Here is a 21,280-nt window from a genome sequence, read left to right as displayed (position 1 = left end):
CTTAATGTTTTTAGATCATTTGAATTTGTTTAAATTATAATGTAGAGATGACTAATAAGAAAAAGTCTTTACCCTTCAAGGAGCAAATGTATGGCTCTTATGGTTTAACACATTATTAGATTTACTCTTTTTTCAACACGTTTACACCCGAAATAATGAAGGGATTAATGCAAACTGACCTTGATTTGTTTCAGAACTGTTTGTTCACTAAGAAGAAACGGCTCCTTTGAAAGAGGTGACTAACTTGTGATGACCATGTGACTGAGATCTGTAGCTCGAGGAAGCAGCAGATCTCCCAGTAGTTGCAGGGTGAGTATTAAAAGGGGCCCTATTCTGTTCATTTTCAGGTCCAACTTTGGGATTTTAGCTTTTCCAGACCATTTACATGCACTAAAACCTATAGAACACTCTACAGGTGAATGAGGACCTCTTTAGTAATAATGCAACAGAAGTCTGCAGCACTTATTCACACATTTAATGTTCAGACAGAAGCACAGCAGTCATTTAAAACAGAGATGGTTCACAGATTGAAATAAAAATGAGGACACGAAGATGTCTCTACAGCACGGGGACGGAGACGGGCTTGTGTTGCAGGAAGTTGACGAGACTCGTCGGCATGTCCAGCTGCTCGACGAGGTGGATCCTGTTGATCTTCTTCAGGTGAGCTCGGACGGCGAGGCGGCACTGGGAGGTCAAGGCCTTTGGATTCCCTGCAGACACGGAAGCAGGAGAAAGGAAGTGAACACTCCGGGAACACAAAACAAAAAGGTAAGACACGGACCCCTCCTACCTCTCTCCTCCAGCAGCAGCTCCACGGCCTCGTTCTGCTTGGTGGACTTCTCGATGATCAGCGTGGGGAGGTAGACGTTAGCACCGAAGTCGATGAGCAGCTGGATGAACTCCACGCCGCAGCCGTGCCGCAGACACATCTCCAGCACCGTTTTGGGCTGCTTGATGGCGCTCAGCAGCTTTGCGTCTGTGCAGTTGTAATCCGGGTCGGCCCCGTAGAGCAGCAGCAGTCTGAAGCACTCCATATGTCCGTAAACCGCCGCCAGGTAGAGCGGCCCGCTGGAGACCCTGGCGCTGGAGGTCCAGAGCAGGACTTTGGAGCGGGAGTTGACCTCGGCGCCGCGGTTCAGCAGCTCCTTCAAGATCTTCGCGTCGCCCTCTCGCGCCGCGGTTAAGACGGGGGAGCAGTTGTTGGCCGCGTGACCGTTGGGGTTAGCTCCGGCTTTCAGGAGCGCTAACACACAGTCCAGGTATTTCCCACGAACGGCTGCGAACAGCGGCGTCTGCGCCTTGACGTCCACGCTGTCCACCAGCGCGCCGCGGCCCAGCAGCACCTGCAGGCAGCTCAGGTGGCCTTTGGAGACGGCGGCGTGCAGCGGCGTCCCCGCCACGCCCCAGCCGCCCCGGCAGTTGATGACCTTCTTGTAGACTTCTTGGCAGAGCATCTCATCGAGGAGTCGGGCATCGTCTTGTAACACGGCCTGTCTGAGCTGAGAGATCTCCCTGCTGCTTTCTTCTTCTGCAGATGTCCTGAGCTGGAGCATAGAACCTGCTGGAAAAGGGAATCAAGACGAAGAATTAGAATTACACTTGAAAGACTTTTCGTAGCTACAGTTAAAACTAATTAATTACTTCATTTTTTTATCATATTTTTGTGGAAAATGTAAGAAAATAGTGAAGAATCCCAGTTCCTCTGCCTTTAACTATGCTCTTTAAGTCCAAAACTCACAGATATTTACCTCAAATAGATCAAAAAACAGATTAAAGGAAAGGAAATAATGAATTATGCACTAAGGCTATACTTGAAAAGCATACTTTAAGATGCATAGTCACTTCCTGTAGCTTCAGTAAGGCTGCAACTTAAGTTTTCACTAATAGTTTGTTGGAAAATGTCAGAAAATAGTACAAAATATCCCAGTTCCTTTGTCTTTAAATGTGCTTTATAAGTCCAAAACCAACAGATATGTACTCCAAATACATATAAAGCATTTTGTTCCTGAAAAATGACCCAGATGATTAATTGCTCATCAAAATGGTTGTTCTTTAAGTTTCTGTTAATCTCATCATTGCTGATTTTCTGCCCGGCAGCAGAGGAACAAAGCAATTCTGCCAAAGAATGAAGCTGAGAAGTTGCTAGAAACTTCTGCGAACTGATTTCATGTCAAAAAACAATTAATTCCACTAATGAATTTAACAAAACATTTATTCTACCAGCTTTATTTATTATATAACTGATATTCAGAACATTTTGGACAGGCCTAGCAGTCGAAAATAGCACCAAAATGTTTCCCAATTCAATACGAAGTGTATGTCCTATTGAATACAAAGCAGCAGGTAGCATGTACACTTGATGGAAAGGATGGAAAGGTCTTATTTTACCTGACCCTAACTCTAAAATGGATGGTCTGTCGGTCACAGCTGCTTACAAACACAGTGACATGAAACCAAAAGTAACCACAACAATCTACCATCACAGAAACAGGGTACCTGACATCTTCATACTGTCTAACTGTTCTGATTTATACGTTTTATTGAACCTAAAGATGCTCATACAGCCTTTTAAAATCATAAAGAAGTCCCCAGTTTAACTCCAGAGATACACATCTGCTATAAAGTGAAATCTGATGCTTAAAAGCACATTTCCTTCTCCGTTGCTCATCCTCTGAAGGTTAAAACACATTTGTTATGTATATTTTCTGCTAGTAGTCTGATTTTTAGCTTTATGCATAACTTTAGAAGTCTGTAATTCAAGGAAATCTTTACATTTTAACAGCCTTGACTCAATAACCAGTGTATTTATGTGAGATGGTGGATGAGCATTATGCAATAATAACTGTTTAAGTACAGCACGAATTAAAATGTAAACACGGTGTCATTGTAAAACACAAAATAAGGGATAAAACTGAATATAAATTCGACTTAATGCAACATAACTACATTTAAGTATTGTTTACAGAACCTTCTTATTGACTCGGTAAACAAACTGTGACGTCACGCATAACGTTATGCTAATACAGGCTTTACAACAGGGACGGATTTAGCTAATATTCAGCTACAAACAACCGCTAATATATCAAGTTAAATGTTAAAATGCACATTTAGAGCTTCACGTTTAGCGTTAGCGTGTTTTAAATGAGTTATGAAGCTGTTTGGTTGTGTTTAATTCGATAAAATCGTCTCACCTAAGATTTGTCATCAGCTGCCTCCTTCATCTTCCTGAATCTGCTTCTTCTTCGGTGGTGTGTGAGGGCCTCACCGATTGATGTGGCACCGCTGCCGCCTAGTGTTCACAACTGGTATTACAACAAGCAGCCTCAAATAAAATAATATATATATTTTATTTGAAAAGCTAAATTTATCACGGTGTTTTAATAAAAAATAAAATATATAAAAAATCTTTAAAAGGAACTAGATAGTAAACTTGTATTTAATTAATGATGCCTTAAAGTGTTCATTATTTAAAAAATACAAGATATTTCGCTATGATGTATAAGATGAATATATGAAGATTTTTTAATTTTAAATAATATTTATTTTTATATTTCTTTGAACTTATCTTCGAAGTTATTTTTTATTTGACAAATATACATTTTGAATTACACCTTTTAAATGTAGTGTTTTCTGTTTTTATAATATTTATTTTAGTATTTGTTTTATTCCCCTCATCTTCCCTCCCTTGTCACTTTGACCCTTTGCCTGCCTCTGCAGTTTTTTAGTTTCTTAAGTAGCAGCTTTTATTTTAATAAAGCTTGCTTTTTATTCATATTCTCATATCTCCAGCCCCGTGTTTTTCCCTTCATTTCAGTCCTGCCTTCCTGAACCCCAACGTGACTCGATTACAGTATTATTTCAGAGTAAATCCAATGTTAGCACACACTCCTCCGCTCCGGTGAGGAGAGAGGCACCTCACAAAGACAAACCCACTGGTCTCCATGGCAGTGGACCAACAATACCCTGCTATGGTCGTCTTATCACTGCCTTCACTTTATCTGCTCTCTTTCTCTCTCCAGGCAACCCTGAAGGCATCCTCCTTTCTCTTTAACCGAGGTCCGTTTCTTTGTGCGTCACTGAGCCTTTGTTTGGAGTCAGTGCTCGGACACAATGCAGGAGGGAAGAGTTTAAAACATCTTCCTTTGAATACACTGCAAAACAATCAGGGGTGGTATTTAGTGCAAGTTTGAAATACTTGTATTTTAGTTTAATGATACATTATTATTCCACTACATTTCTGAAGCCAATATCAATGTTTTGCTCGACTACCATTATCTGACAGCTTTAGTTATTACATTTAGATTGTCAGCTAAAACAAATCTAACTAAACTACACATTATATATTATTTTAGGCTAAAAAGTCCAATTATCAGAAATTGTACTTTTGAATTCACAGTTCGGGAACATAGTGACATCACTTACTCACATTCCTATTGGCTAGCACATTGTACATGACTGGCTAAGGGGCGGGACATTTCTAAGCGGTTGCCAAATCACAACAGAGCTGGCCCGCTAACCAATCAGAGCAAACTGGGCTCTGGTTTCAGACAGAGGGTGAAAAGAGGTGCTGCAGCACAGGCAGTATGAGAAACATAAAGAGACACTACATACTGATATACACCTGAACACCATCAGGAGAGGACTCTTTAAAGTAGAGACACTACATACTGATATACACCTGAACATCAGCAGGAGAGGACTCTTTAAAGTAGAGACACTACATACTGATATACACCTGAACATCAGCAGGAGAGGACTCTTTAAAGTAGAGACACTACATACTGATATACACCTGAACATCAGCAGGAGAGGACTCTTTAAAGTAGAGACACTACATACTGATATACACCTGAACATCAGCAGGAGAGGACTCTTTAAAGTAGAGACTCTACATACTGATATACACCTGAACATCAGCAGGAGAGGACTCTTTAAAGTAGAGACTCTACATACTGATATACACCTGAACATCAGCAGGAGAGGACTCTTTAAAGTAGAGACACTACATACTGACATACACCTGAACATCAGCAGGAGAGGACTCTTTAAAGTAGAGACACTACATACTGATATACACCTGAACATCAGCAGGAGAGGACTCTTTAAAGTAGAGACACTACATACTGATATACACCTGAACATCAGCAGGAGAGGACTCTTTAAAGTAGAGACTCTACATACTGATATACACCTGAACATCAGCAGGAGAGGACTCTTTAAAGTAGAGACACTACATACTGACATACACCTGAACATCAGCAGGAGAGGAATCTTTAAAGTAGAGACACTACATACTGATATACACCTGAACATCAGCAGGAGAGGACTCTTTAAAGTAGAGACACTACATACTGATATACACCTGAACATCAGCAGGAGAGGACTCTTTAAAGTAGAGACACTACATACTGATATACACCTGAACATCAGCAGGAGAGGACTCTTTAAAGTAGAGACACTACATACTGATATACACCTGAACATCAGCAGGAGAGGACTCTTTAAAGTAGAGACTCTACATACTGATATACACCTGATCATCAGCAGGAGAGGACTCTTTAAAGTAGAGACTCTACATACTGATATACACCTGAACATCAGCAGGAGAGGACTCTTTAAAGTAGAGACTCTACATACTGATATACACCTGAACATCAGCAGGAGAGGACTCTTTAAAGTAGAGACACTACATACTGATATACACCTGAAAGGAGCAGAATTGGGTCCCTTTAATATATAAAGCAGCAACACTTTGTACCAAACAGCACAACTCAGTCTCTGGGTCTGGTTCCTGCGCTGCATCCTGCCTCAGAGTTTCTATTGAGCTGCAGGGGTTTTACAACATGCTAATGAGCCTCCTCTGTCCACACTCTGTTGCTGAGAGACAAAGTAAAAGTCACCCAGGCGCTCAGAAAGAGAGGCCTTAACGACACCCCCATAACTCACCCAGTGTTTGCAGGACGAGAGGAGGGGGGAGATGAGAGCGCGAGGACCAGACTCAGAGTTTCAGACACTTGTGCTAAAGCAACGAGGATGAAGGAAAATGATTAGTGTGGAGTGCATTAGGTTCCTGTGGTGATCAGACAGGGACTATTTCTTCTTCAGGAGGTTGTGATGTTCTCGACACGATGACACTTGTGCCACTAAAGCAGACGCTGTGGATCCTCTGGGTGTTTCTGAGCGCTGTAGCTGCAGGTGAGAAGCTTCATTTTGCAATAAATTAAGCTTTAAAAGACAAAAAAGTGATGTTTTGTTCGGGAGAAATTGTGTGTTTTGTGCATCTTTAGAGAGATAAGGGTTCAGAGTTTTCTAGTAGCATGGCGTCTTGTCCAGTGTCTTTTAAAACCAACAACTTTAGCACAGGATATCATTGAATTCAGAGTAACACTGCTGTAGTTATAGCATGAATAACATACTCTGAAATGGAAACTTTACAGGTCAGTTTGCATATTCCAATAAATATGCAGAATATGAACCAGCTGTCCTGTAGCATCTGTTGTGCTAATGAGCTAAACCTGCTCCTCTCATCATGTGATTTAAGATCTCAACGGTGTTAATTAATCCCTCTAATTAACCACCTGAACACTTGGACATCACAGACACACATTTTAAGCTGACATGATTCTTTTAGAAATGCTTCCTCTTTCAGTTTCTGATATTAACCTGTATTTATTTTACTGTGTTGCCCTTCAGAGGACAGTCCTTGTCCTCAGGGCGGTCAGGTCCACCTCTCCAGCCGGCGGTGCTTCTGGCTCTCTGTGAGTCCGTCCTCCTGGTCCGATGCACAGGCTTCCTGCAGGGAGACTCAAGGAGGAGATGTGGCCTCTGCTGAGAGCCCGGAGCTGCAGGAATTCATCCATCACTCCTTTCCAGTGTGAGTGCAAACAAATGTCTCCTATTATAGGATGTGCCAGGGCTAGGTTAGGGGTTGGGGTCCAAATGCACGCTACGGTTTCCTCAACTTCCATTACTGATAGGATATAGCTAGTGGAGAGACGCACCATGGATGCATAAAGGGAAGAGGATACAGCAGTGGATGCGGGGCCCCGGTCACTCCTATCAAAGTTCCTCAGTGTTGCATGAAATTAAAATGGACTGACTCTCGGCTACAAAAATACCCAGATAATCCGGGATATGCTTAATGGTTAATATACCTTTTCCCTTTTGTTTTGCTTTAGGAAATCCACTGTGTGGGTATGGCTGAAAGGATCGGGGGGAGAGGGGGCTGATCAGACGGGTGTTATGGAGCCAAGGATTCCTGAAGATAGTCCAGGGGGGTGTACTCAGATGGCCCTGGGGACACTTGGTCAGTGGAGGAAGACTCAATGTGCTGGACGATACCTCTTCCTCTGTGAAAAGGAAGTAGCAGGTCAGACTTTGAATTCACACAGAAACCACAGACAATATGCAAGTGGTTGACATTAAGTGATACAGGCTAAAAGTAACATGTCTGTCCTCATTTGACTAATCTATGGATGTTTTTGTGCAGAGTCCTTCCAATCTGTGGACAGTTACCTGACTGGGTCGGCTCTCATGAGCGGCTTCTACGCTAAGACCCAGATACAACCCTTACCCAGTGCTCCGGACATCGGACAGCTCACCGTGGAGGTAAGTTAAGGGTCAAAGAAAATTGGCAAACAACCTAAAATCACAAGATAAATGAGCAAGATGAAGAATTTGTTTTCAGATTAAGTGGAACTACTTATTTTTCTGACCTTTTTCCAACTTTCGACTTTTTTTCAAATTTCTGGATTTTCTTCTAAATGTCGACTTCTAAAAATTGTTGAATCTACTTCATCATCAGTGCTTGGTTCCAAAGCTCACAGACTGCTCCTATAATAAAGGGTTACAGGTTGGTTTTGCTTGGTTATGAAAGGTCAGATTCCTGTGTGATGGTTTATAATCCGTTGCTCCTTTGACACCCACAGATGCAGCTGTTCCCAGGTCTGTGGTTCAGTCACGCAGGTCAGCTGGTATCAGTGGAGCTGGTGGTCCAACCCAACCCTGAGTCCTCTCTGGCCCGTGTCCAGATCCTCCGACCTTACTGCAACCCCAACCACCACCTGGTTCCTCCAGGTACAGTGAAACAGATTAGGTGAAATCTCCTGTTTGCTCCGTACTGCAGGTTGTAATCTCCTCTCTGCTCCTCAGGTTGCAGCGCCCTCCTTAATCCTTTCAGCTGCTGCTCAGCAGTCCCGCTGTGTAACACCACGGGGGGCTGCAGCAGGGGTCAGTACTGGTGCCACCTGCTGGAGGCTTGTGTGTCCACCACTAGTCCCTGCAGCCCCTACGACTCTGCAACCGGGGCCCGGGCTTTGCTTTACCTCCTAGATATACTGCAATACAGCCCTTCTACCACCTGGTGGCGGACCTGCCTCTGAGAATAAACCCGAGCTCGGATCTGAAGTCTTTTAGCGTGAGTAGACGGTCCTCCATTGAGTGCTGCAGGAGTCCTCAAACCTGGAAATGAGTTAGATTTTCCTATCAGTTTTGGTTTGATTGCTGAAATAAGGGTGTTGTTTAACCATAGCGCATGTTTTGCTGTTTTACTGTAAAAACAGCTGCTTCTCCCGGATCGAGCCATCATGGTGTACCCTGATGATATCGTGGCGATTCAACACACTCGCGACTCTGGGACTTTCTTACACTGCCTGAACAGTGACGCCTCTCTGAACTCCCCCTGGCGCCAAAGCTACATGTCACTCAGGAGGAGGGCGGAGTGGGGAGGCTGGTGGGAGGGAGGCCTCACTTCCCTGCCTCAAAGAGCCCAGTGGGTGGACGGGGTGGTGTGTGATCTGAGGATGCTGTACGTCGACAATCTTCACAGAGGTACCGAGCACGATGGCTTCACTGAAAGAGAGACGACCACAGTCTTAGATAATTGGGCCCTCACAACCGGTCCTACTCCGCGTCTGGGATCTAAATTTGATCTTAACATCATCCATCCTGTGCCAGATGAAAAGAACCAGATTCACGTCCAAATTAACGTCCCAACGCTCATTGTAGTCAAGGTCCAGTTTGGCGAAAAAGCCAGGAGCTCATGGTCAGCCCCAGTTCTTCAGACGGGGGTCCCCTTCGTTGCATCTTGCCCCGAAGAAGTCGCTCAGTCCTGGGATGGGTGTAAGCGACAGTCCCATGATGCCTGGTTCTCCTCTGTGACCCTGGTGTTGAATTCAGTCGGGGTTCAAACTCTGAACATCGGTGTGATGGACACAGAAAGCTCTCAGAGTGTGAGTGTGAGTGTGAGTGTTTGCAGCTATGAGGAAGTCACGGGGCTAAGTGTTGAGCCGCATGGGTGCCGGAGGATGCTCGTAGACACTCAACAGGTGAGAATGCGAGATTTCCAAAATACACACTTCATTTGATATATTTTTAAGTACACATGTTACTGAGTTGCTCTGAAGAGTGTAATGTCTGTGGCTCAGTACACAACTTTGGTGTTGACTGAAATATCTCAAGACCAATTAGATATTTTTTACTTTGTAGTCATTTATAGCCAAAGTGGAGAGTGGTTCCTCAGTAAAGTTCACTTGGCTGATTGACTACCTGGAGAACTTAGCCCATGAAGGAGACTCTTACATCGTGATGTTCAAGAAACCTGCCGAGTATAAACTCAGGGTAAGACCATTCAGTAGTCTCTGTGATTTTATACTTGCTCATTTACCTATTTATGATCATTTTAAACGTGATCTCTTTCAGGTGACCGCTTCCAACCCTGTGAGCTCCCAAAGCCAACAAATCCTCCTAACTGCTGATGAAATGACCCCACTGTCCGATCCAGAGTTCCTGTTAGTCAGGAGGTCATAGCTGTGGATGCTACACACCTCTACACTCTCAGGGTCAAAGTGGACATCTCCCTGCCGGTCACCTTCAGGTAAGGCATTGCATTTCAAATCCTCAGCTGTCCTAAGAGAAAAGCAGTAGTTTGCCTTAAAAATGTGGTGTTCGTCCTGTAGGTGGGATTTTGGGGACGGCAGTAGCCAGGTGATCCACACCCAGTCTGCTTCATGCCAGATCATGGAAGGGCTCAAGGAGAGAGGAGAGAAACAAGTGTACGTCCAGGACTCGGTGAACTATACCTATCCCATCCCAGGTAAACACACACAGAACGGTCAAGGATGCACCAATCACCATTTTATTATTAACTGTGCTTTGTACTTACTATGCCTCTCTATGCAGATGACTACCTACTTCACGTCCAAGTCTCCAACCAGTATGACAGCACTGACGCCTCCACGGAGATAAGGGTTCGCCCTGAATTTAATCGCCTCCTCATTTCCTCCAACCTTGCCGTGCCTCTCGTCAATCAGACTCTTATTGTGGAAGCTTCCGCAGAGCCCCCCTCCTTCGCTGTCGTCTACACGTGGGACTTTGGAGACGGCTCTGAAGCTCTCCAAAGCATCCAAAGTAAAGTCAACCACAGTTTCGACTCTGCAGGGGTTTATAACGTCTCAGTGTGTGCCAACAACACCCTGACAGCACTGAACACCTGGATAATGGTGGAAGTTATGGAAGAAATCTCTGGATTAACGGTCAGCTACAACGGACCCAGTGAACAAAATTCTGCCACAGATTTCCGAGCTACAGTGGTCACAGGTACGAGTCTAACGTGGGTCTTTGACTTTGGCGATGGATCCCATGAGGTAAACCATTCAGATGGCTCCATCACCCATGTCTATGCATTACCAGGAAACTATACGGTTGATGTAACTGTCTCGAATACTGTCAGCCAAGCCCATCAGTCCATCAGTGTGGAGGTCTACCGGTTGGCTGTAAGTGGAGTTCTCCCTACAGCATGTGTCATGAGTGGAAAGGACATCCAGTTTACTGCTCTTGTGAATGGGAACATATCCAATCTGACTTTCCATTGGCTGTTTCAAGACGGATCACCTCTGACTCTAGTGAGGGGGCATACTACAGCCTTGCACACCTTCCTAAACCAAGGGATTTGTCAAATTAGTCTGAGTGTTTTGAGTTCTGTTTCATCTGTATCCTATAATACAAGTATCTGTGTCGAATCGCTGATAACCAACGTAACGGTGCAGCCATCAAAGGAAGTAGGTGCAGTAGGGGAAGAGTTATGCTTCAAGGTGTTGGTTTTACCTGATCAGATCAATGGTTACCAATTTAACTGGATTAACAGCTCCTCTAGCCTCATTGCTGTCACAGAAAATGCTCAGAAGTGTTTTATCTTTAGGGATGAAGGTGTGGAAGTGGTTTTAGTAACAGCAAGTAACAGCGTTAGCATCAAAACAGCCAGAGCCAGTATCACCATTCAGAACCCTGTCCGTGACCTGTCTGTGGGGCATGATGGTGAAAGCACCACCCTGACAGTCAATGCATCAGCATCATTTTGGGTCGCATCTTGCACTGGTAGCAATGTGTCCGTGCTGTGGGACTTTGGAGATGGATCTCCTGTGGAGCAGGACAGAAACGTGTCACATGTCTTTGCATCGACGGGTGAGTTTACAGTCACCGCCACAGCATTCAACGCTGTTAGCCGTGATTCTGTGACCCTTAAAGTTAATGTTTTAAATGCTATTTCAGAGCTTTCTCTTCACACCAACCAGCCGTATGCTGTAGTTGGAGAAGAAACACTCATCTCTGCAATTAGCAGTGCGATCAGTAGCACCAACTACTACTGGACTGTGGATGGTATAACTTCCAACAAACAAGGGAGTTATCAGTTTAGATTTGCTTTCCTGAAACCAGGAGTCTATCACGTGAGGGTTATAGCACAGAACTTGGTGAGTAGAAAGGAAGCGGCTATCATAATCGAAGTATTTGAAAGAATAGAGGGTCTTCGGATTGAATGTCAGAACCTGATAAATGTTAAATACGTGCCAACCCAGGAGGAACTAGTGTTCATTGCTTCGATCACTAAAGGCTCCGATGTCACTTACGAATGGCTAGCGACACAGAGCGCAATAAGCCGACAGTTTACGGGTGATGAAGAGCTTTTGCAGATGGTAGCTGAAACTCCTGGTGGTATTTCAGTTCAGCTGAGAGCTTCTAACAAGTTGGGTGAGGCCATCAGCGTTGTTTCTGTAGTGGCAGTGCAGCGTGTTACAGGAGCCCACATTACAACACGATCAAACACTGTGGCGTTAGGGAAAGCGGTGAATATTTCAGTGTCTGTGGCTACCGGGTCAGACTTGGAGTACCTTTGGTATTTCAGTCCTGGTCTTTCAGCTTTGCAGACACATGCCGCCTTTCTTCTCCACACTTTTACAAGCGTTCGTCATTGTTTCGTTAGAGTTTCAGTTCAGAATGTCCTCAGCCGATGCAATGTCACCCAAGAGTTTAATGTTCAGGAGGGAATCCAAGAAGTGGACTTTAAAATTGAAGGGAAGACGCATCCGTTTTATGCCACCGCAAGTTCTGCCGTGCAACTCCAAGGGATTATTCGGAAGGGTAGTGATCTGCACTGGAGCTGGGAAGTAAGAGGTGCTAATGTTTTGAATTCTTTTGATCAGACCTTCCTCTACACGTTTCCATACACTGGCATCTATCAGGTGTCTTTGAATGTGTCCAATGGGATAAACTGGGAGATGGTTTCACACAATGTCACGGTCCAGGATGCAGTCGAGGGGCTAACGCTGAACCTTTCCAAGTCTTCTTTCTGCACGGAAGAACAAGTTACTCTTATTCCAACAATCTCCAAAGGAAGCAATGTCAGCTTTGCTTTAACCTTTAGAAACCAGGACTGGACTCGTAGTCAGAGCCTTGTTGATGGGTGCTTCACCACATCAAGCCTCCCTGCAGGGGAGCATGTAGTAACAGTGACAGGTTGGAACCATGTCAGCAGCTCTGAGGTGTCTTCAAGTATTCACGTCACTGAACATATTCAAGGTCTGCGACTTGTGAACTGTTGCTCTGATGCCTTAGAGGCTCTGAAAGGAATCAGGTTCAGGGCAGAAGTTCAAAGTGGACTTCCTGTAAACTACAACTGGATATTTAACTCAGGGTCAGAGCCCACATTGCTCACAGGACAGGACGTGATCTTTACTCCAGCAGAAAGTGGCTCACTATCTGTTAGCGTGCTTGCTTCCAATGGAGTCTGCTCAAAGACCATAAATGATACTGCTTCAGTTCAGTGGCCTGTAAAGAAGGTCAGGCTTGTCTGTCGTTCAGGAAGGATATTTATTGGACATGCTGTCAGGTTTTCTGCACAAGTAAAAGGAGCGAGCAATCCCAGATACCTATGGGACTTTGGAGACTCCACTGAGACATTGAGAACAGACTTAAACACAGTCAATCATACTTATTCGAATCCTGGGAAATACATTGTTGTGGTTAAAGTTTTCAACAGCATCAGCCACGTGTCCCGACAGCTACACATACAAGTGGAGGAGCTCCTGTGTTCAAGCCCTCAAGTTTCTCTTATCCAGAGCCATTCGACTGTCTTCAGGTCTAGAAAGAGTTTCTTTGAAGCTAGCGTTGACATTAGCTGCTCTGCTTACAAAGCCACGTACCTATGGGAGGTACTCAAACACTCAGATTGTACTGGATCTTCTGGGAACAAAGTCCTTCTTGGAAGCCACATCGATGCAACCTCACCTTTTCTTTTACTCCCAAAGCATACTCTCGATTTGGGACAGTATTGCTTGCTATTCACCGTTTCCCTCCAGGGAACGCCTTTACTTGTCCAACGAAACACAAGCATTACAGTAGTCTACTCAGCACTGGTCGCTGTCATCAAGGGAGGATCACACAGACTGTGGCCCAGTGACAGGGACCTCATCCTGGACGGATCTGAGTCTGAAGACCCTGATGTAGAGCCAGGAGTGGATGATACACTGCAGTACCACTGGACCTTCATGACTGTGGTAAAGACCTTTATTGTGTTAAAGCTACCTTAATCTTCTTAATGAAATATATATTAGTTGCTCTTACTAAAAGTTTGATAAGAAGGAATAAGACCACTGACCAGAGTGTTTGTTTTTTCAGAACTCAACCGAGTCTCAGTTTGCAAAGCAGCCTCAGAAGACTAACAGCAGTAAAAGGACGATACTTGGCACTCAGTTGCACCCAGGCTCAGTCTACGTTTTCACCCTTACTGTACACAAGGCAGGGAGGAGTCCTGCCTCCGTCAACCAGACAGTGAGTATAACCCATGATCTCCCTTCATTCTTACACAAAAGCATGCTGTTGCAAATGAATGGTTTTGGAGACTGGCAATGGAAGAAGTTACCTTAAACACACTAATGAATTTACACCTCTTCCCTCTATGTGTAATGTACAGGTGACTGTGAGTGGAGCTCCGGTGTTTCCTGTGGTTGTGGATTGCGTGTCCTGCTCTCTTCTGTCATCCCCTCACCAAATAAGCTACACCAACCCCATAATCCTCTCAGGACAATGTGGACAGTGTGACGATCGAGCTCAGGTAATTTAGACAATAGCTTCCATCTCTCATTTAAGTTCTGTAAGACATTGGTTTCTGATTGGACCGTTTAATCTTCATCCAATGCTTAATTAAGTAGATAAATAAACAGAACGATTGTTTAGTATTTACAGCTAAGAGATATACAAACGATAAGACATTCATGCAGATGCGTTTTCTCACAGTACAAATGGAGTGCTGAAGACCCGACTGGTGTGACCCTTGACCTGAAAGAGGTCTCCACATCTACCAGCAGACGCTCTCCTAACTTGGTGGTGCGTTCAGGTGTCCTGCAGCCAGGGCAGAGTTACACCTTCACTCTCAATGTATCCCAGCCTGGCAGAGGGCGTTGGGGTCGCGCCAGCCTGACGATACAGCCTAACAATCCGCCGCATGGAGGCCTGTGTGATCTCAGTCCAGAGTCAGATATACGTCTGCTGGAGACGGTGGTCACCTACAACTGCTCAGGTAACAATGTCTTGTTAAAAAAATCCAACTTGCAACTCTTTTAATTGAGAAAATGCACCAGTTATCTTGCAAGCTCTTTGCTTATAGCACCTGCAACAATCTGACTGTGTTTGCTAACATCTGTTGTCTTTGGCAGGCTGGCAAGATAAAGAAAGCAGGACCTCTCAGCTGATCTATACCTTCCAGGTAGCACCATGCCATCCCAACGGACCAGTGTGCCCCCTACTCACTCTGTACAGGTGAATACAGGCCTAAACTAACAGCTGTTACTAGACAACAAAAGTGTGATCTTCACCTACGCTAGGAATAATATTATGAATCAAGGTTTGAATTTGTACTCTGTCCAATGTGTAGCCGTCAGATATCCCGAAAACTGATAATGGATATCCAGCCAAGACTTCCTCCTCCATGCACCAGCCATTCTTTAAAGCTCGATTAACAACAGAGAGAATAGAGATCGCATTGAGGGAAGAATGTCTACCATTGGTTTGTTTCGCAAATAGGAAGTAAGCCGAGCTAATGGAGCTTTAAATCATCGTCAGGCGATAGCCGATGGGATCCAAGATTGTATTTCAGCCAATGCATGTCATCTCTTTCCCACTATAGGTTTACCTGCATCCATCCAAAGCAGGTTCAAGCATGATTGATCAATACTACCTGACTACAAACAGACACCTGATTGCTTTAGACAAAAATCAAGTCCCATTGCCTTCAGAGTCAGATTGTTTGGAGACTACCTGAAAAGCTTAAACGGTTATCTTTTATTGCTTCATCTCTTCCTTAGGGGTACTCGTTCATCATATGGCAGCCTGGTTCCAATGGGAAGTCCTGGGCAAGAAAGAAGCACATCAGTTATCTCAGTTACTCTGCTGGTAGAAGACCATCTGGGGGCAAAAGTCATTGCTCTGAACAGGTAAGCTACCAGGAATGAATGCAGCTGAAGCAAAACATGTATCACAACTGTGTTTCTGTTGGAGCACCGGTCCCTATACCTGAACTGTCAATCTACCTTTAGAAGCAATATTTCAATTGTTACGGATTATGCCACATGTGGATTTTAGTGAACTCTCACAGTTCCTGTTTCCTCTTTTTTCCAGAATGCTGACGGTTGAAACTCCTCCAAAGGACGCTGTTGCCAGTCAGTGGCTGAGAAACAAGAGCCAGACAGAGCTCTGGGCTTTGGTCCAACAAGGAAACCCTCAAGAGATCATCCCTTATTCCATCGCCCTCACCAGCCAGCTGAATCAGGTCCCATTTGCAAGAGCATGAAACTGAAGATAATGAGCGTAGTGGAATTGAAATTGCTTGGAATATGAAATGATGAGTCTCACCCAATCTGTCCACAGTTGGAGGCTGGACAGACTGCCATGACGCTGGGGGACAGAAGGGAGATTCGGGAAAATGTGACCCGAGCCCTGGCCTCTCTCCCCGTGTCCTCCATGCTGAATGTTGATCAGATCAGCTCTGCTTTGTCACTGTCTACTGTAAGTAACCTCTGTTTGTTTCCCCATCATTCTCAGCCTTCAATATCTAACAAGTGATCAGTTTTTGTGGAAATGCCTCATTAGACAGCTGCAGCATCTCAAACCTAGAGAGATTTTATACCCATTAAAAACACAATGAGCATAATAATCACAATTCATGCAAACACAGAAACACAAAGAGCCAGAGAGAGGAGACACACACTGCACACCACAGCTTCACTTTTGTCAAAATGTTCCTTTATCTTTTAGATTTTGGAGCAACGAAATTGGTAAGTTGATTGTTAGAACCTATCATTTTGAAGTAAGTGTTGATAAGACACCTTGGTTAATGGACATCTACCAATCAGACACTGGTATGATCCTTCAGTCAGTTCATATTTTGGCGTTTCTTCGGACAGGATACTGAACCCCAAATGTCTCCTGTGGTGGAAAGTCTACGGTATTAAAGTTCTGTGGAAGTTGCTGTGTATAAAAGCTTCAGCTAAATGACATGTTGTTTTTCTTGAGGCTGTTCCTGGTGAACTAGTTTGTGAAAAGTGCCTGGAGAAGGTTCTGGAAGCTGTGGGGAAGATGATCCATGTCATGGAGGAGCAGATGAGTCCTGGTGTGTTGTCAGCTGTGGAAACCGGGACCAACATCCTGAACATCATAGGTGCTTTTTGTGCACGTTCTCCTGCATGAAACACTCATAAGTTCATGGTGACGTTTACGAAATTGGTCACTAAATGTTTCTCTTTGTTTCCAGGTAGCACCTTAGTGGCTGTGTCCGTCAGACCGTTCAGTTCTGACCCGGTCTACACCACAACTCTTCAGTCAGCGTCCACTAACGTCCTGTTGGCGCTAAATCATGCAGGGGCCTTGATGCGCTCCCTGATGCAGTCCCGGGTTCATGGACAAGCACCTCTTTCGCTGTCCAACGACTATATCAACACAGTGTCTTTCCATGGAGACCCCTCTGAACTCCTCTGCACTCAAAAGTCCAACCAACACCCGATCGTCCCCTCTCATCGATGTCCGTTCCACATCCCGTCCTCCCTTACTGCTCACCTGCAGAAGCAGAAGTCTGAGGTGGTGCAGGTTCTGTTTGATGCAGATTTGGGATCCAATCTTTTCCTGACTGCAGCCGACCCTCCGATCTCCACCGCTCTGGTTGCAATGGAGCTCACGACGCCTCAGGGCCAACCCATCCCCATACGGGATCTAGACCCCGATCAAGCCATACGGGTCACCCTGCCCAACAAGCACCCTGTGGGACAGGAGGATGGGGGAGGAGCTGGGAATGGGACTTGCCTGACTGTGATGTTGCCTACTGAAGGGAGGCTGAACTTCACAGTCAAAGCTGTGGACCGACTGGATGAAAACGCAGGGTTATATATCTCCTTCAACTTCAGCCTGGACCCAGGTACAGTACAAGATTTTACTTCTGGATCCAACCAGTTTTACAAATGGCATTTAGACATTTCAGTCAAGAAATAAAGACAGTGAACTTTATCTATATTTGTATCTGTGAGATTGTGCATGAATTATGAATCACAAAGGCTTGTTCCTGCATTTTGCATATTTAGGAGTTACTCCAGTGAGTCTGGGACATGTCAGGGTAGATGTGAGCTCTGCAGTGCCGGGGACTGATGCATCCTGGGATTCCCTGGTGAGAGAGTGGGATCTAACTCTGTCTGCTGCGGCCCCCTCCACGGAGGAAACCATCTTCCTGTCTCCACTGTGAGTCGCTGATCCTGTATGGCAGAGAGATAATATCCCCTCACAACATTTCATCCAAATAATGCTCTTAACAATATCTTAGCATCGTATCAACGACAGTTCTAGCTTAGCTCCCTTTGTCTTTTATTATCTATTTGTGCTACTTTATATTTGTTTTTCCACTATAATCAACTGGAAAGTACTTAACCCAGCTAAAAATGTTAATGTTTTCAACCAAAAGCACTCCGATCAGTTGCAAAAAAACCACTATGGGTGCAACTCCACATTGAAAACAAATCAAAGGACATGCTATCACTCCAAAAGAAGCGCTATGTGGACACAGGCTCTCACTTTTAGCTCTGTTTTTGGCCTCCACCAACTTCTGGAGCAGATACTGTCCCTCTTACCTGCTGAACACTACTCTGCACAATGCCAGATGTATGATTTCCCCCACATTGGTCCTGTAATGTTGCCCTTTGCACCTGCATGTATGAGCAATGTGTTTTGCCATAATGTACGCTCAACTCATCACGGGTCGGTTTGCTCCTCTAGCTGATTAACTTTTCTTCTCTAACAGTCTGAACCGGACGGACCAGCCTCTCTCCGTCCACCTGACCTCCTCTCTGGTTGCCGGTGTTCCAGTGCATGTATCGATGTGTGTGTTCAGCTCAGTGTGTCAGTACTACAGCGTGCAGCAGCGGCGTTGGAGCAGCGAGGGTCTGCAACCTCTGGAGGGCAGCACCCTCCAAGCCGCCCACTGCCTCACCCAGCACCTCACCATGTTCGGGGCCAGCCTGTTCCTCCATCCCGGGGCCGTGGTGCTGCTGCCGCCGGTGCAAATGTTGAATTTTCACAAAGATAGAAAAAGACAACAAAAATAAACAAAAAGTGCAAAGTCAATAAAGGAAAGTCATCATCTTTCATCTCTCTCTCGTCCCTCTGCAGCCGGGGGGTCCGGTGCGGAACCTGCTGGTAGGGATGGTGTGTGCCGTCCTGGTTCTGATCCACCTGCTGGTGGGGCTCATCGCTCACAAGCTGGACCACCTGGAGAGATCCAGGCTGAGCCGGGTTCCTCTGTGTGGCCAACCGGGCCTCCATCAGTACAGAGTGCTGGTGAAGACCGGCCGGAGGAGAGGAGCAGGTCAGAGGAGGACAGAATATTCAATATGTTGAATGTATAAAATCTGAGTACTGCTTATTGTAATTTACCCATCAGGCACCACGGCACATGTTGGCATCAGTCTGTATGGAGTGAGTAAGAGCGGCGCTCGTCACCTGCAGAGGGACGGAGCGTTCCAGCGCGGCGGCCTGGACCAGTTTCACCTGGAGACAGACGACAACCTGGGAGAGGTCTGGAAGATACGCATCTGGCACGATAACACGGGTCGGTGGAATCCTTTGATTCAGATTAATAATAATAATGTTTTGCAGTTTTTTTGCTAAATCTTTTTGTGTATATATTTATTTACTTTAACTGAGTTTTCTTATGTGTGCAGGTCTGGACCCGTCCTGGTTCGTGCAGCATGTGGTGATCTGGGACCCTCAGACTGACCACATGTTCTTCTTCCTGCTGGAGGACTGGTTGTCTGTGGAGAACCAGAAGAACGGGTCTGTGGAGAAGGAGGTTCTGGCCTCATGTGAGCTTCAAACAAAAACAAACAGCCTCTTTTTTTACAGCTTTTAATGTGTTCTGTCCCCGATAATAATGAATGAAAACTCCAGGTCCAGAGGAGCTTTCTCAGTTTCATCGGGTCTTCTCCTCCCAGCTGATGTTTGGGATAGTGGAGCATCACCTGTGGCTGTCGCTATGGGAACGCCCCGCCCACAGCCGGTTCTCCCGGGCTCAGAGGGTCACCTGCAGCGCCGTCATGCTGCACCTGTACCTGGCTCTGGGGGCGCTGTGGTACGGGGCCGTGAGCACCGAGGGCCACAGGTAGGAGAAAAAATGATCCTTCAGACTTTTTGGAAATCATTCAGTTTTTCCTCCCTAAACATTCCTCATTAATAACCTTCCCTTGAGTTTTTGCCAACATCAACACATTTTTTAACAAGACCCTAAATGTTCTGTTTCCCAGCGGCCCGGTGTCGGCCCGGCTGCCGGTGAACATGGAGGCGGTTGCCGTAGGGATGACGGTCGCTGCTCTGGTGTTTCCTCTCCAGTGTCTCCTCTCTTTCCTCTTCAGGAGGTCTCACAGCCAGGTAAAGGAAGGAAGTTTTTTCTGCACAAATTCATCATAAATGTACAATATATATATATATATTGTATCATAAATCCACATTCTGTATCTGCACATATGATTACAGTTTTCCTATTATTTCACCTGATCACCTCTTCTGTTCCCTCTCCAGGTAACCGTGGACCTGTCCGTCCCTCCTTCCCCCGTCTGTCACTCTGTGGAGATGGACGTCTTCCTCGGCCAATCAGATCTCTCCGGCCCGTCCTTCCTGTCCCTGTCTGACTCCTCCGGCCCGCTCGGCGACAGCCCTTCATCTGTGAGTACACACACACACACACACACACACACACACACACACACACACACACACACACACACACACACACACACACACACACACACACACACACACACACTAATAATCCTCCTGCTTCCTGCAGTTGCTGGACAGCAAGGCTTTGGACTCCAGTATTCTGGACTTCTGGGCTGCGTCTGGTTTGGCCCCGCAGAAAGATGGAGTCGATCAGGAGGGGGGTGTGGGAACATGGCCGTCCTGTGACAGCCTCCTCAACCTCCCAGCATGCTTCACCGAGACCCCCCCAACCCCCATCCTCTGCAAGGCCTCACCTCCCCTCGGCTCATCCAGGCAGCTGAGGAGGAAGAAGAACCTGCAGCTCCGCCTGGATCCACCCGCCTCCACCGACTCAAGAATGAAAAGCAACCTGGTGCAAGTTCACAGCCAGACTCTGGCAACTGTTCTCACTCTGTCTGGTGAGAAACTGCTGAAATAAACTCAGAAAGGTTTAATTTAATCATCATGGAGGCTATGAGTAGCATCTCAAAGGTCTCAGAGCAATCGGATACATCTGAAATTAGTCTCAATCTGTCCCTTTCTCAGTTAGCAAAGTTTGGTTTCAGTCGAGCAAAATCATGACCTCAATGCAGACAGGTTTGTGGATAGTATCCTCATTAATAAATTACATTATTAATACTAAACCTCGTACTGTAGCCAATAATAAGAATAGTGTGGATGAGGGTTGCACTATGAAAACAACTCATTTCAGATATTG

At 45.5% G+C, this 21,280-nt stretch overlaps 2 protein-coding genes across 2 annotated transcripts in view; one reads left to right on the top strand and one right to left on the bottom strand.

Annotated features, from left to right (window-relative positions):
* Positions 1-460: 460 nt before the first annotated feature.
* On the bottom strand, positions 461-3,236 carry LOC134870767 (ankyrin repeat and SOCS box protein 12-like). The gene is made up of 3 exons (XM_063893158.1): positions 3,192-3,236; positions 791-1,561; positions 461-710 (listed from the first exon to the last, which is right to left on the bottom strand). The coding sequence occupies exons 2-3, from the start codon at positions 1,551-1,553 to the stop codon at positions 559-561; spliced, it is 915 nt and encodes a 304-aa protein (XP_063749228.1). The 5' UTR covers positions 1,554-1,561; positions 3,192-3,236; the 3' UTR covers positions 461-558.
* Positions 3,237-6,128: 2,892 nt separating this feature from the next.
* The window catches only part of pkd1b (polycystic kidney disease 1b), a 21,446-nt gene continuing 6,294 nt past the window's right edge, over positions 6,129-21,280 (top strand). The window contains 31 exon segments of the mRNA XM_063893683.1: positions 6,129-6,195; positions 6,694-6,874; positions 7,179-7,369; positions 7,490-7,608; positions 7,929-8,076; positions 8,152-8,301; positions 8,304-8,416; positions 8,562-9,326; positions 9,487-9,618; positions 9,700-9,793; positions 9,796-9,874; positions 9,957-10,093; positions 10,180-13,829; positions 13,951-14,103; positions 14,246-14,386; positions 14,569-14,851; positions 14,988-15,090; positions 15,636-15,764; positions 15,949-16,099; positions 16,198-16,335; positions 16,843-16,987; positions 17,081-17,737; positions 17,901-18,054; positions 18,611-18,866; positions 18,979-19,174; positions 19,250-19,417; positions 19,530-19,670; positions 19,756-19,966; positions 20,109-20,232; positions 20,383-20,526; positions 20,651-20,981. Of these exon segments, the coding sequence (XP_063749753.1) occupies positions 6,129-6,195; positions 6,694-6,874; positions 7,179-7,369; positions 7,490-7,608; positions 7,929-8,076; positions 8,152-8,301; positions 8,304-8,416; positions 8,562-9,326; positions 9,487-9,618; positions 9,700-9,793; positions 9,796-9,874; positions 9,957-10,093; positions 10,180-13,829; positions 13,951-14,103; positions 14,246-14,386; positions 14,569-14,851; positions 14,988-15,090; positions 15,636-15,764; positions 15,949-16,099; positions 16,198-16,335; positions 16,843-16,987; positions 17,081-17,737; positions 17,901-18,054; positions 18,611-18,866; positions 18,979-19,174; positions 19,250-19,417; positions 19,530-19,670; positions 19,756-19,966; positions 20,109-20,232; positions 20,383-20,526; positions 20,651-20,981 (9,451 nt within the window).

This window comes from Eleginops maclovinus, chromosome 10, assembly GCF_036324505.1.
Source record: "Eleginops maclovinus isolate JMC-PN-2008 ecotype Puerto Natales chromosome 10, JC_Emac_rtc_rv5, whole genome shotgun sequence".
Lineage (NCBI taxonomy): Eukaryota > Metazoa > Chordata > Actinopteri > Perciformes > Eleginopidae > Eleginops > Eleginops maclovinus.
The sequence above is the reverse complement of the archived record's forward strand: the minus strand, read 5'-3'. Positions and strand labels throughout refer to the sequence as shown.